Source organism: Balearica regulorum, chromosome 1, assembly GCF_011004875.1.
Source record: "Balearica regulorum gibbericeps isolate bBalReg1 chromosome 1, bBalReg1.pri, whole genome shotgun sequence".
In the NCBI taxonomy this organism is placed as follows: domain Eukaryota; kingdom Metazoa; phylum Chordata; class Aves; order Gruiformes; family Gruidae; genus Balearica; species Balearica regulorum.
The window spans coordinates 197,193,868-197,209,300 of record NC_046184.1 but is presented as its reverse complement, the minus strand read 5'-3'; the positions used below and the strand labels follow the sequence as shown (position 1 = coordinate 197,209,300).

Genomic DNA, 15,433 nt, shown 5'->3' with positions numbered 1-15,433 from the left:
GAGCTGGGAGCGGGACACGGCTGGGAAATAACTTGCTGGGAAATAACTCACTGGGAAATAACTCCCTGGGAGCAGCAGCAAAGCCGAGGGGGCAAAACGCAATTACCTGGGCTGTAATTTGACCAGAATCTGCTGGTCCAGACTAATACCTCTGTGAAAGCCTGCAGCTGTCCAGGAGCGACCAAAGAGAGAACAAAAGAGGGAGATGAAAATGGAGGGGGAAGGATGGGTACGTTACTAGTGACAGTAATTTAATTCAAGCAGAAAAGCTCGACCGAATGAGAGAAATCAACATAACTGCAGTCACCTTCCTCACAGTGAAGTGATTTAGCAGCAGGATTTCAAAACGGCGATCGTTACCAGAGCTACGCTTTTCCTGCCTTTTTATTACAAGATGTATTTTTTTACTTGATCTGATGTCTTGTAAGCAAAAGCTCCGGTTGCTAATAGGCGAGATGTTTTTAATCTCTCCATAAAAGTCAAACTTTCTTGATGCTTCAGCAGCTCGGACGCGTTTGGAAGAGCATCCTTGCGTCCCTGACTGTTAAGAAGTGCGGAAGCAAAATCACCGCCTGTACTCGGGGCGGCAGCGTGTGACCCCGCACAGCGGGACCTGCCTGCCGCTCCTCCGGGGGTCGCATCGCTGCTTTTTTTTTTTTTGGGGGGGGGGGTGAGAGGGGCGGAGGGGGGGTGGTGTCGGTCGTAGCGCCCGGCGGAGCTGCAGGGAGGACGGCTGCCTGCAGCGGCACCGCGGCCTCAGGGCAGCGGCGCGTCCCCCCCCGCGGGGCCCGGTGACCCCCCCCCATCCCCCGGGCAGGGGGCGCGGGGCCGCCCCGTCGGGCGGGGGCGGGGCAGGCGCATGCGCGCTCGGTCGCCACCGCTGCCTATAAGGGCGGGGCGCGGCGCCCCCCCACACACCTCAGCGGCTGTTGCCGGGCGCGGCGCCGGACGGGGCGCACCGCGGCGGCGGCTCCGGCTCGGCGCCCCCCGGGCGGGCGGAGGATTACAACCGCACCCGCCTACCTTCGCCCATGGGCGCGGCGCAGGGCGCGGGCCGGGCCGTCGCGGCGCGGCGGCGGGGAGGGAGTAGCGAGTAGCGGCGCCGCCCGCCTGCCTTCCCACCCCCCACCCCCCCCCCCCCATCCCCGCGCCGCCCGGTGGGTTCTTAACGGCGGCGGCTCCGAACCCCGCGGGCCAGCCCCGGGCATGCGGCGGCAGCGGGACCCGCGGCGAGACTCCCCGCAGCGCGGTGGCTGCATGTCCCGGGGGGCCGGGCGGCGCTGCCCCGGCGCGGGGGGGCTCTGACCGACCGGCCGCCCGCCCGCCGCCCCCTCGGCGGCGCCATGCGGGGCGGGCGGTGCTGGCTGCTGCTGGCGGCGCTGGGCTGGCTGCTGCCGGCGGGGGCCGCGGCCAGCGGGGAGTACTGCCACGGCTGGCTGGACGGGCAGGGCGGCTGGCGGGACGGCTTCCAGTGCCCGGAGCGCTTCGACGGCGGCGACGCCACCATCTGCTGCGGCAGCTGCGCCCTCCGCTACTGCTGCTCCAGCGCCGAGGCGCGCCTCGACCAGGGCGCCTGCGACAACGACCGGCGGCAGGGCGGCGGCGAGACGGGCCGCCCCGGCAAGGACGGCCCCGACGGCGCGGCAGGTGAGGCGGCCCCGGCCCCGGGGGGTCCCCCGAGGTTCGGTGGCTCCCGGGGAGCCGCCGTGGGTTTGCGGCGAACTTCTGTCCCGCTCCTTCCCCTTGTCGCCAGTCCCCTCCGCCGGGGAGCCGTGGGGCGGAGTGAATGGAGGTGAGGCCAGCCAGGCCCGTCCGCAGTGTTAAACGGGGAAAAGTACCCACGGTCAGATACTGCTGCTTTTTTTTTTTCCTCCCTGTTATGTGAAAGTCCAGCCCTGTCTTCTTTAGAAAGAGGGGACACGGCTGCCGACAGCCTGGCACAAGCTGTCCGTGTCTTGTGCGGCTCTGCCCCGCGCTGAATTGGCTCCTCAGCCCCGTCTGTGCTCCCAGTTTAAAAAGGGAAGAAAAAAAAATGAAACAACTCATACGAGCTAAACAAAAAAAAGTAACATGACATTCCAAAATTACTTTTGGCTGCTCCCCGTTCTAATTGTATATGTTCTTCCAGCTCAGATGCCCCCACTTAGTACTGGTTTTTGCAAGATTGAATTTCAAGGATAAACTCAAGTCTTTCTAGTGCTGTTTAAAAAAGACACCCTTGGTGGCTTCCCAGCACCCGTGCTGCCATCCCCACATGCTGAACGCACCAGAAGTAGCCTGAAGTGATGTTATAATTAGGGCAGATTTACTCTTGGAAAACTTGCATGTTACAGTCTGTAGCAAGTGCGTGCACCTGCTAAGGAGCTACTGTAGCGCCAAGCGCAGAAGTGGAGACAATTTTTTGCAAGCCTTTTGTTTCAAAAGTGCTAAAATTATGGAAGAAATGGGAGAAATGTGGCCTTTTGGTTATAACTTGCTCCATGTAGTCACCTGTGCGAGGAGGTGTTCTGACCTGAGCAGACAGGTAACCCCCTTTGCAGTTCTGAGAACAAGGCATTTTTCTTAACAGTTCATTTTCTTAATGTTTACTGCTCAGCAGGTTTGGAGCCGTCACCCTGTGCTGGCACCAGCTAGCTTGCAGGAGAGGCAGCCGCTGTGCCAGGGGACGTGGTTAGCAGCGGTCAGGCAGGGGTCCGCAGCCCTGCCTGAATCTCAGGGCTGCCAGATTTCAGTGGAAATGATGAAGCCCAGGCATGTTGTCTGGAGCGTTCGCAAGTGCTGAAAGGGAGGCACTGTCCCCTCGTTATTCCCGGATATATCCATGCAGATTTCTTAATGAGGCAGAGAAAACAGCTTTTTCCCTGGGAGTGCAGAGCAACTGGAGCCCAGGTTGTTCCAAGGATGGTGTTTGCCATCCACCTTGTCAGGCTCCTGACCCCACCACTGAAGCATCACCCATACTTTCTGCTCCCACCCTTCACCCACCCTCACTCCTCCTGTCCTGATGTCCCTTCTTTAAGCCTCACAAGGAGCGATGCTGCCCCTCTGTTGGTAGTGAAGCTTTGCAGCATGGTGCTGTCGCCCCGCTGCCCACCCCATGGTTTCTCCCAAAACCCAGGGCTGAAGCGCAGAGCAGCCAAACGCTTTCCCAGGGCTGTGGGGTGGCAGAGCTCCTGTGACTGCTGTCTGGTCACTGCCTGGCTGTCTCCCTGCCTGGAGGGGTGACAGCAGCCGGAGAGGGCTGGCAATGAGGAGGGATGTGATGCAGCGCTGGGGTTTGATCACCCCACGCTCCCGAGCTGTGAGCAGAGCTCCTGCTCCCAAAGTATGTCCCTACGGCACTGTTCAAACTCAGCGTTCTCTTGCCTGATGTTTCTAGTAGGGCATGTTGGAGACAAGATCTGGAGTGGTGGTTGATGTGGACTAGACCACCATCAACAGGAGCAAGCTGTCCTTCCTCAAGGCATGAATTGTGGGCTTTCCTCCCTGCTAATAACTTTGAACATGCTTTTGGAAACTCCAGCCATTGGTTTGCAGCCCTTTTCATCTTCCCTGTGTAAAACGCTCGGCTGCACACACAGCTTGTAGTGCTCACCCTGCATTGACCTGTGTTGGGGGGAGATGGGCTCAGCTGGGGTGAGGGAGGACCTTCTGGTGGAGCTGCAGTTTGTCCTTGTACCCCAGTGACCGTGTGTTTCTTGCTGTTGCAGTGCCCATCTACGTGCCGTTTCTTATCGTTGGATCTGTATTTGTCGCCTTCATCATCTTGGGGTCGCTGGTGGCGGCTTGCTGCTGCAGATGCCTGCGACCCAAGCAGGAGCCCCAGCAGAGCCGAGCCCCCGGGGGCACCCGCCTGATGGAGACGATCCCCATGATCCCAAGTGCCAGCACCTCCCGGGGCTCCTCCTCCCGCCAGTCGAGCACCGCTGCCAGCTCCAGCTCCAGCGCCAATTCAGGGGCCAGAGCCCCCCCAACCAGGTCCCAGACCAACTGCTGTTTGCCAGAAGGGACCATGAATAATGTCTACGTCAACATGCCGACGAACTTCTCGGTGCTGAACTGCCAGCAGGCTACCCAGATCGTGCCACACCAGGGGCAGTACCTGCACCCCCAGTACGTGGGCTACGCTGTGCAGCACGACTCGATGCCGCTGACCCCGGTGCCCCCCTTCCTCGACGGTTTGCAGAGCGGCTACAGGCAGATCCAGTCTCCCTACCCGCACACGAGCAGTGAACAGAAGATGTACCCAGCTGTGACTGTGTAGCACTGACGCCTTCCTCCCCCTCCCCACCCGACAGATTTTAATATCTAAACTGAATGGAGGAGAAATACTTCCTTGGAATGAAGCTCCCAGAACATCACTTGTAAATAATTTTGAAAGGCTCATGCATGTCAGACAGTGTTTATAAACCATTTATTTTCATCGGGGTGCGTTGCCAGAAACCGTAGGACGATATCTCTGAATTAACGTTGCCAGATACGCTCTCATTCCAGTGCATGATTTACAGCGGCGAAGGATTATGCTGAAAATGCATATGCATTTCAGATCACTGTACTTGCGAGATAAATGCCGGAGCCATTAAGTGCCCTTCAGGTATGACATGGTCAGAAGTATTTGCCTAACTAATTCGCAGAAAGAGTTTTGTTACGCTGTACCAGATCGCAGTACTTAAGACACCTCTTTTCTCCTCTCCCAGCTCCTTAATGACATTTCCCGTTGCTTTACAGACAATCACAACTGAGAGCCGAACAGTGCAATCCCTGCGTGCTGGGTGCTGGTACCAGCCCCTGTGATTTCTTACGCACCCCCAGGTTCGGGGTGAAACGCCACGAAAGGCTTAGTCTTGCAAAGACCAATTTTTTTTGTCCCTGGTATTTATGTAGGAATTAGAAGAGTGTGGATTATTTGCCTCTTCCTTCCAGTGCACTTGAAACCCTTCTTGATTTGGTTTTGCCTCAAGATCAGGACCCAGTAGTGGTTTGCACAGACTGTCTTTATCTTTGTGAACTTTTTACTAAAAAAACAGGGTACGAGGTGCTTGCTCTTCCTGACGCTCAGCAAAGCTTTTGGTACAGCTAGCAGCGTCTGAGCTCAAACTGCCTTTGCAGAAAAAGGTTGTGCTGTGACTCCAAACATGCCTGATTTCACCTCACTTCCCATGAAACAGTAAACCCGTGTGAAGGCGCATGACGTCATCAGACCCAAGCCCTGCTTGCGCTCGAGTCTGAGCACAGGAAAATGGGCTCGTTCCCCGCCACCCCCCACCCCCCCCCAGCCCACTCCGGGTCCCCAGCTCTGCTCTGTGGGGGTCACGCAAAGCCCCCCCCCCAACCTGGGCATGGAGGGGCTGGTGGAGGTTTGAAACCTATCCCCTTTTCTTCTTTACCCATGGGGCGGAGGAGTAGGAAGGTACAGCTGTATTTAAAAACAAGGTAGAAAGCCCAAGCAAAGGGTGAAGGTGCACGCGACTGCCCGTGATGCCACGGGGGTCGGGGGGGGGGGGGGGGCACTTTGCATGGGAGCTGCTGGCTCTGTCTTGCCTTGCTTTGGGGAAAAAATACTTCTCCAGGTGGAAGAGGCAGCAGCGCACTGGGAATAATGAGAGTTGTAATGTATATCATCCCAGATGCAACAAACTGACCTGTTTAAGGCTGGGTTTGTCTCTTAAAAAAAAACCCAACCAAACAACTTACTCATCTCTGCATTTCCATCCATTTCTTCTTCAGCTGAAATACCGCAACAGAGGACTGAGGGCATATACCAAAACCGGGCAATTAGTGTAACCAGACCAGGTTTCTTATTGTCTGATACTGTATCAGTATGTAGCAATAACTGTGATACTACTATTTTTTTTGTATGTCTGTTTTTAAATTACGCATACATGCGGAAACGTTGCCAAATGCAATGGTTTGCTCGTAAACATGCCACACACAAGCAGTCTGCAGTGGGCAGAAATGGTTTGACCACTGACATACGAAAATGAATAGGTAATTTATCCCAGCTCTGCTGTTCCTGGCTGCCTTCAGCCCATTCTGCACGTAGGACCTGGGCAGAAGGATTGACTTAGGGGACCGGGCTTCCCCTCGGGCCGGGCTGGGCGGCTTTGGCAAGGCAGGACGGGCTGCTGCAGGCTGGGGTGGCCGCTCTGCGCTGCCCGCACAGCTCGGGGCGGGCCTTAAAGGCAGCGGGTGCACCAGAGTTGGGTGATCCCAGGCTTTTGGAGAACCCAAAGTACACTTGATCTCGTGGAGAATTAAGTTCCTGCCTTGCCAAATTTTGTTTGGCAACTTGGTCACTCTGTCCTTGCAAAGCTGGGTTTGCGTTAGGCACGGGGGGGGGCCGGATGCCTTCAGCTGCTGGTGGCTCTGGCAGGAGCTGGAGGTGCTCGGCCCCAGGTGAGACCCCAGCCCATCACCGCGTGGCCAGAAGATGAGCCCATCCTTTGGTAGCCTTCCCAACTGTGAACCTGGGCAGCTCTCGCCTCCCCCTGCCAGTGTGTGCTGCCCTGAACGCGCCCTGGCAAGGACACCTCCTCTGACCTATGACATTCAGGTGAATCTCTTTGTATATTGTTTACTTGGTTTAAAAAAAAAATAAGTTAAATTTAAGTCTGTAGAGATTAATTTACAACTGAAGGCAGAGAAACCTGAGTTGTAATAAAAGGAAGTTTGTGAGATGTGGTGGGGTTTTTTTTGTTTTTTGTTTTTTTTGTCATGTACAATAATGTAAAACCAATGTTACCATTTGATATAGCTTTCAAATCTCTGAAAGGGCACTTGCTTTAAAGTGTTTCTTACAAATGAAGAAAAAAAGACCTCTTTGTTTCTTAATAAATACTTTATGGTGTGATTTTGTTTTTGTTAATAGTTTGGTTTTTTTTTTTTTTTCCTTTTTTTCTCTTCAGTTAATGCTTTACTTTCCTCTGTCCACAAGAGCCCGTCTGACCAGCCCAGTTCTCCAGACCCTGGCAGAAAGCAAAGTTTGGGGTTTTTTTGCTGTGTTTTTAAAGAATAACAGTAAAAACAACCTACATGGCTGAATACTGTGTCTGAGGGGGCTTGTTGGGGGAGCAGGGGAGCAGAGAGCGGGTGTTTGAGAATCAGGTGAGCTTGGGGCCCCTCGTGCCCCAGTGGCTGCAGCGATGGTTGGGGAGCAGGATGGGCAGAGCCCATGGTCCCATCAGGCTCCCCCTTTCCAAATAATATCAAATACTCTGCAGCAAATGGCATTTTCAGAGCATTTTGGTTTCAGCTGGGTTCCCAGTTACCAGCTAAGCATTTTGATCCTGCAGCTCTCAGTAAGCAGCCGTGCTGTTCCCACCTCCTGCTGCACAGTGAACCTTCTCACTTGAGCAAATTCCATCTTAGGGAGACAAAACCCCCCCCTCATTGTGCCGGGGGCATAACTCCATCTGGGCCAAGGCCATTTCACTTTCCCGGTGTTTGCTCCCTCCTGCTGCTGGTGATGCCGACACCGGCGCTGCCGATGCTGTCCTGCGAGGCCAAGCAGGTGGATCGCAGGGGCAGAAAGGGCACGGAATGGAAATTGGGCCTCCTTGGATCTGCACGTTTGTAGCTCAAATAAGTCTGGAGAAAAAAACCCCATAGCCTTGGTCAGTCTGTATACAGCATGTCCCAAAGTGCCACGGCTTCCTGGCATCCAGGGGAGGCAAAGGAGCAGGGCTGGAAGCAGAAAGCTGGTGGGGGCAAGGGGCCAGCCACAGCCTAGAGCAGATGTGCTGAAGTGACGAGCACTTTGCAGCAGAAGTCAATAGTTTGTGTCAAAACTCCTTTTTTTTTTTTCTTTAGCAGGTTTGTGGGGGTTTTTTTTTTGTTTTTTTTTCCTTGGTGAAGAGGGGTAGAGTTTTTTTTGTCCTCCTGCACATAGTGTCTATGGGTGGCATGGGGAAACTGTTGCTGACAAATTCTGAGCAAGCACAAGTGGTGGTTAGGAAAGATGCGGTTATTTACTTGCTATAGATTACCGTGCTAGGTGAGGCGCAGGCTGTATTCGCTTGCAACTCAGAAGGAACAGTCCCGCGCGTAACACCGTAACTGGAGAACCCCGGCGCAGTGCTGCTGTGTAGTGCTGCGCCCCGGCAGCCCAGGGATGCAGGATGGGCACGGTGGCTCCCAGCCCATCACTGAACGTGCCTCTGTTCCCCAGGAGAGCCGGTCTTCCCCTTTTCTTTATAATGCAAGACTCTGAAAATCTGAGGATTTAAAAAAAAAAAAAAAACCAAAAAAAAACCCAACACAGTCATGCTTCTAAACCTGCTGTGTAGCCCGTAAATACATTTTTAGCCTTATATGGCTGTAAGAAGCGATAGACCCACTCCCGCAGTCACTTCACCCACCCTGCAGCCCTGGCCGCGTGCTCCCCGTGGGGCTCTCCGCAGCGGGTCCTGCAGCTCCGTGCGGGATGACTCATGGCTCAGGAAACCCGCCCTGTGAGGCTGTCCGCCTTTTTGCTTGCTCAATTCCATCCCGTTACTCAGTCCCATCTTCCCAGACTGCCCTAAACAGTTCCTCTTTTTTTCCTGCTGTTTACACCCCTTAAATTTCTGGTCTCGCTCACTCACAGTTTGAAGCGTGCAGCGTACTTTTGCAGTGCCTGCTTCTGAATACATTGCTACCTACTCACGGCACTGACGCGGCCAGTACTGCTGTGCATGGTGAGCAGAAATGATGGTGGGGAGAAGCCAACAAAACGCATAGAGGCTGGGCTGGTGCTGGTTTGCCCACACCAATGTGCTGCTGGTGGCCTCACACAGAGAAGTGTGGGCATGGTGGTGCCCCCAAGGCAGCTGTGGGCAATCCCGCCATGCTCAGGCAGCGCTGACCAAAAGCCATGCCTGCACCCGCTGGTACCCACGCAGAGCAAGATGGGGGCCTGGCTGACCCACCATGTCCAAACCACTGACCGAGCCATGGATGGGAGCAGTGGGAACCATCACCAGTGACATGACCAGTGACATGAAGGCCAGGTTGGATGGGGCTTTGGGCAAGCTGGTCTAGTGGAGGGTGTCCCTGCCCATTGCGGGGCAGGGGGGGTTGGAGCTAGGTGGTCTCTGAGGTCCTTTCCAACCCAAACCAGTCTGTGATTCTGTGACTCCCTCACAACATGCACATGGAGAAGCCGGTTGCTCACCATTAGCAGGTCTGCGTGCCCCCATACAGCTGTTACCGGCCATCGCCACGTTTATTAGAGGAAAGTGGAGCTTGGTGCAATTAGAGACTGTTGCTTAAATGTGGCCCGTACTGCCCACAGGGGAGCGAGCCAGGGTTTGGGTCCCAGCTCGGCACATTAACAACATCAGCACCTTCCTTGCAAAATACCTAATTTGCTGTTCACTCCAAGCCAGGCCAGAGCTCTTCTTTCCCCTCCAGATTTTCTACTTTCCCATTCTTTTCCTCCCACTGAAGTTGTTACTAAATATTATTCCCCACATGTATTCCCTTGTATTTTTCCAAGCTGAATCTCATTTTATTGTTTCCTGCTCATATTTCTTGCTTCTCTGTAGGTCCCTTTGTATTATTTCTCTGTCCTCAGTGGGGTTTGCAACATTTTCTGCCCAGGATCACTTGCAAATGGCCTGAACAAGTCACTTACTTACTTACTTACTTACTTAAGCCTGTGCCATCCTTTCTCCCCTTCCCCACCTGTAATGAATGGAACCAGTTCAGTGGAACCTTGCCCTCCCGGGGGGGGGATCACCGTGTCCCCCCGTCCCGTAGGAGAGCTGTCCCCTTGACAGCGTTTCTGTGCAATATGAACGGCCAGATAACACTGGTCACTGGTGCTGGAAGAGCCTCCCACGCCTCAGCTGTGGGGAGATGCCCACCACACTGGCCCACGTGGCACGAAATATCGGGGGGGGTGCTCTGTGTGTGTGTGCGCGCGTGCGCGCGGGAAGCCCTCACGTGAACCAGCACCACAGCGTGGCTGCTTTGCACCAGTCGAATGCCAGCAGCATCGGCCCATCTGCGGTAAGCCCTGGAGGTGAGGGGCCTGGTTTGTCTTTATATCTGGAAAATCTCAGCACAGTGGCCCTGGGGTTGTACCCCTGGCTCTCCACCCTGCACCTCTCACCTTCTCCAGCTCCTCCATGCTGGCTTCTTCACAAATTTTTCTCTGGGCCTTGTGTCTTCTCCATCTCTTGCTTGCCCCCACACCAGCTCTGCCTCCCACAAGGGCATCGTGCCGTAGCGGCGGCCGAGCCGGACTTCTCACGGGGGGCAACTGCACTGGATGGGGGCACCTGGGGCAGCCGGTTAACATGTGGAGGGACAGCTTCGTTAAGTGTGATGCCTTCCTGGTTTTCCAGACACTGAGAGCAAGGTGGCAAACATTTCACTAGATATGGCTGAAAAGTCACTCGGTGTGCCAGAGGCCAGGTACCTGCGTACTCCCCGATGTTCATTGGAAGAGGGGAGAGGAACCTCGCTGGAGGTGATGTGAATCACAGCTCCCCGATTGCAAGTGCCTCCAGCATTGTACTGGCTGCTGGCTTTGGCAAAAAAAAAAAAAAAAAAAAAAAGTTAATTTAATTTATATTTTCTTAATGTTTATCAGTTTTGGTGGTTATTACTGATGAAACCACTCAGGTAACAACTCAGACACCTTCAGCACTGGGCACCACCAGGTGGGTACATGCAGCTCGCTAGGGAGAGACGTCGTTTCCTTCTTGTTCGCTTTGCAGACATCACAGCAGGAAAGCTGAAAGAAAATTTACCCTAAACTTTGAAAACAGAATCTTGCCTGCCATCGCAGGCTCTTTTCACCCACTCAGAAGGCTTACAATAGCAAAAAGTAGAATTCAAGTATTCAAGAAAGAGTAGAAATAACATCCTTCCTCCTAAACATGATAATCCTTCATTTTCAGGTAAGCAATATTTGCTATTACCAGCCCGTCAGAAAACCTCCAGCAAAATCAAGGCAAAATCAAAAAACCTCCAGCAAAATCAGATGAAACTGAAAAATGTTGTTTAATTCGAAAGATGAGTCCTTTCCATCAAGCATTCCTCATGTTTAATGCTGAAGCAGCTCAGGGCAGAACCCAAACTGGTTTATCTTCACAAGTTAACCTGAAACCAAAAAGTAGTAAGACTCCCCTTCGGATCCTATCAATCAACCCTCTGAAGCCGGGGCAAGTGAACATCATGTCAGGCAGCAATAAAATAAAATTACTTATTTATCTCCCTTACAAGTTATTGAGCAACTCCCTTCAATCGGGATGGAAATTACTTTGAAAGCCGACAGGGACAGGCCAGCAGAGCGGTTGATGCTGCTGGGCAGAGCGCCCAGCCCCGCTGGGCCACACGCTTCCCAGAGCCCGATGATGCTGCAGCCGCTCACACCAGGGCAAGCCCGTACAGGACCTCGCTCCTCCGAGGCGAGGATGCCAGCGCGTTGGGCAGTCTCTGCTGTGATTTATTACCCGAATGGTAAATATTGGCTTACACAGCTGCTAATTCCCTCAGTATTTGCTTTTGAGAGAAAGAATCCTATTGACTTCACACACCAGACAGCCTGCGCGTGATTGTAAAGGTCTTGTTATGGGGGAAAAAGTGATTCTGTTTCCATCGGTGCAAACTAAAAGCAACCGCTGTAGATCTAGCATGCAGTCACAATCAGGCGCTCAGTTTAAAAACCAAAACGCCACCTTCAGTATGGACAGGTAAATACTTATAGCCATTATACGGGATTTAATTAACACGTGGGATACAGGTAAGCAGTTCAAGCTCTGATACCAGGCCCATCCAAATGAACTGACGCTTAGGACCACATCCTATTTTCGCCCAGACAAAATCTTATGTTAGTGTGCTTGGAGGCAGCTCCTTCCACAACCAGCAACATGGAGAAAGGAAGGAGGGAGATGGACCAGCAGAGTTACAAATCCAGTGCATTACAGAAACCCGACCAACAGTCCCTTTCTTCCAGTCGTCTTTCTCCTGAGGGACTGAGAGCTGCTCCTGCTGCCTGCACTGGTTACCAGCAAGAACCACCAGCTCCACCACATCCGTCAAGACCAAGAAACCGTTCCCCACCTCGGACCCAGCCCACTCACTGTCTGCCCAAGAGCTCCCTCCTCAGCATGGACGGCTGAGAAATGGCAGTGGCTTTCAGGGATGTTTCCAAGCCTCCTTCCTCCGTAGTCCCAGGAGAAAACCCGCTGCTCCATCCAAGTTTCTGAGGACTTGCTGTGCCCCAAATGCTGGGGGAGCTCGAAGAGGCATGGGGGTGTGCTGGAGGGACCGCTGGTACAAGGCGGCTGGGCACTGCCGCGGCAGCGCTCACAGAACAGGATGATGTTTCTGAAATCTTCTCCCTTAACATTCCTCAACCGGACCTTTCTCAGCTACACTTTTATTTTTTAATGCTCCCATTTCAGACTTGAGCATTAAGCTACGGGTTTAGGGACTTTGATTCTCCTTTGGTCTGGTATGAGGCACCAGAGACTGCCGGCAACGGACTTAACAGCTGCTCCAGCAAATATTTGGCTCTGGGACGTGAACACTGGGCGCTCTCACAGCCTTGCCTGTCAAACTGTTAGAGGGAAAGTCTCTGAGGTGATTAGTCAACTAATATATCTAATAAGGGGTTTAAGCAGCAATCCATTGTATTTAAGAATGCTGAGACTCATTTCCCTTTCGGTGCGCTGTACAAGAGACGACAGCGCAGGGAGCAGTCGGCTACGCATCAAGTTCTCCCACCACCAACCGAATAAAGCTCATTCAAGTTTTATCATCAATGTTACATTGGCATAATTGATTGCCCAGATGCATGAGCAGCTTTTACGTACAGCGAAGTTCCTGCTGCTACACGCTCGCGGGCTGGACCGCTGCTACGGAGGCCCAGGGAAGGAGCAGGCGTTTACCGCAGCACAACAGGGATACACAAGGAGTTCATCGATGGCTTTTTATTTCTCTGCAAAGGAAAAGCAGGTACTAGGTCTGGCTTCTGGGATCAAAGTGTTTTGCAATGTGCTCAGGCAATGACTCGTAAAGGGAAGAGGGGAAATTTGGCTTACACCTCCTTTTTGTTTCCTAATTTAAAAAAATCCAGAAGTAATTTGTTGTTTTATAAAAGTCTCTCTATGCTCTTAAAAATGGTTCTGTCGGCAATCTATAAGGAAAAAAAACATTCATCAAGTTATAGCACCCCAAGGAGGAAAAATTTTAGCCAGACTATATAAAAATATGCATTTTGTTCCTGATAAAATCTGTTTAATTCCAGTATCTAAAAATATTTGGACAAAAAGCTCTCTTTGTTAAAGCTCATACCCTTTTACTTTCTATAGGGATCTTATAATGTGCGTTCCCCGTGGTCACCAAAAATCGAATTAGGCCAACCTTTTCTGCAAATTGAACTTCAGCCGTGACTCGAGCATCACTCCTGACTCGGTGCACACGTGATGGTTTTGCTCAGGAAGGATCCTGCCCTTGCCCTGAGGTCTTACAGCCCAAGCTCGCCCGGCCGAGTGAGCCCACATAGTTCATGTTAACTCCACACACATTTGAGATACATTAGCAGCTTAGTTTGACTCAAATACTTTTATTGGTTATTTGCCACGCCGTCCCAGCAGGCCCAGCACGAGGGACAAGGTGGTTCACAGCTCACCACGAAAAAATCTTTGTTGCATGGAAAGAACATGGCATCTCTCAGGTCTTGCATCACTTCACATCTCAACGCATCATCAGACCGCTCTCCCCCCGCACACATAAGAGCGTGCAGGCCCAGTGTTAAAAAAGCCTCTTGCAAATTTAGCTGCAAGAAGGGAGCAAAAGAGATTTCAGGGCCCTGCTGTGTCTACTTGACTTAGCTGGGACAAAAGATTTCCAAGGTTTATTTTGGTGAAGCCTCGGTGAGATCAAATGTATCATTTGTAGGAGAGTATCTGTCCATCTAGTTTATAGAAAAAGATGGTCTTCCCCCTGGAGACACTAAATATCAGGTACCTGCTGTTGGCTCACCAGCACCATTCTTATTTTGCCGTATAATCTTGTGTTTGGGCCTGATTCGAGACCCACTAAAGGCAGCCAAGCCTTGTCCTTGGCACCAACAGAAGCAGGCCCTTAAAACACACCCAAAAGGCATGAAAAAAATAAAAATAATCCCCTCACCAGCTTTGCAGGGTAAATCTCCAATGCATTTAACATTGAACTCTTGCTGCAGAACTTGCAGGAGGGATAAAACAAACAAGCCTCGGTCCGTTGGATTGCTTTAATAAAAGGTTTATTGGAAATATTTTTGTGCAGACATACAACAGTCAACAATGCTGTTCAAAGCTACAAATTTTCTAAGTTTTCCGAACCTTCTAAAAATACAAGTAAATGACCTTCATTTGTATTCAGTCTGGGAGGGAAACAAACTCCACTGTAATGCGATGCTGTATTTAAACTACCAGAGGACATTAATAGGACGTGAAAATGGTAACGCTTCTAGAGGAAAAAACCCACACACCACCGCTGCTCTGCTGGGAGCCAATTAAACATCCCCCCACAGCATTACTCCTCTCTGCATATCCAGATTAAAACCTCCCCATCTGAAACAATATTTAAGCAATTCGAGTACAGATATGACAGACAAGCGGGCACACGACTTGGCTCGCTGATGAAAAAGGTGCTGTTAAAGATCCTGTCACTCAAGCCGCTGAATATTTGACCTCCCAGCGCAACGGGCTGCACTTTGGGGGCAGGAGGAGGGACAGGGGGAGGTTTTAAAGTCGGACGACTCTTCCAACACACACATGCACACACGGTCCCAGAGGGCTTGGCTGCCTCATTGCTTTATATTATCTGGAGGCCTTTTTTTTTTTAAAAAAAAAAGGAGTTGAGAAACAACTCTGAGCAACTTTACAGCCTAAGAGCTCTTGATGGTAAGAGCAGCAAGTGCCTGCATTCCCTGCCCGAATCAAAATATCAACTAGAAGGGCAAAGGGGAGCATATGCACTCTGTTAAATTCCATGTTTTCTAAGAAACCTGCAGATGTTTTGAAATTGATTAATTTATGCCAAGACGACATCTGGAACATCTTCACAAGGAAGCCACCCAGTAAGGTGGTCAGAATTTAAAACAATCACGTCTTTCTGTTAATGTTGGCTTTTTCCCTTGGCTTCATCACTCCATAATTACGAGGGGGCTGACCTCCCGGGTACGCACAGTGACAGTTTGGCAATATATTAGTCTTTTCTTCATCGTTAGACTTCTGCGTAACTGCCCAGAGCTGGGCTTGCCCACACAGAATTTGTTATTTACCCGCTTCTATTTCTCTTTAGTAGCTACAGAGATGCTGAGGAAGAACGATCCCCTTGTGGCAGACTTCAGGAGAACTTGTCTCACCTTCTTCATACATAAAGGAAAGCTTTAGAGCTAAACACCAGCACTCAGCTATTTTACCTTCCGTCCACACCACAAATGAGCGAGCCA

The 15,433-nt window shown here is 52.0% G+C and overlaps 1 protein-coding gene across 1 annotated transcript; it reads left to right on the top strand.

Annotated features, from left to right (window-relative positions):
• Positions 1-935: 935 nt before the first annotated feature.
• SHISA2 (shisa family member 2) lies at positions 936-6,598 on the top strand. Its single transcript, XM_075742147.1, has 2 exons — positions 936-1,647; positions 3,711-6,598. The coding sequence occupies exons 1-2, from the start codon at positions 1,344-1,346 to the stop codon at positions 4,262-4,264; spliced, it is 858 nt and encodes a 285-aa protein (XP_075598262.1). The 5' UTR covers positions 936-1,343; the 3' UTR covers positions 4,265-6,598.
• Positions 6,599-15,433: the final 8,835 nt, after the last annotated feature.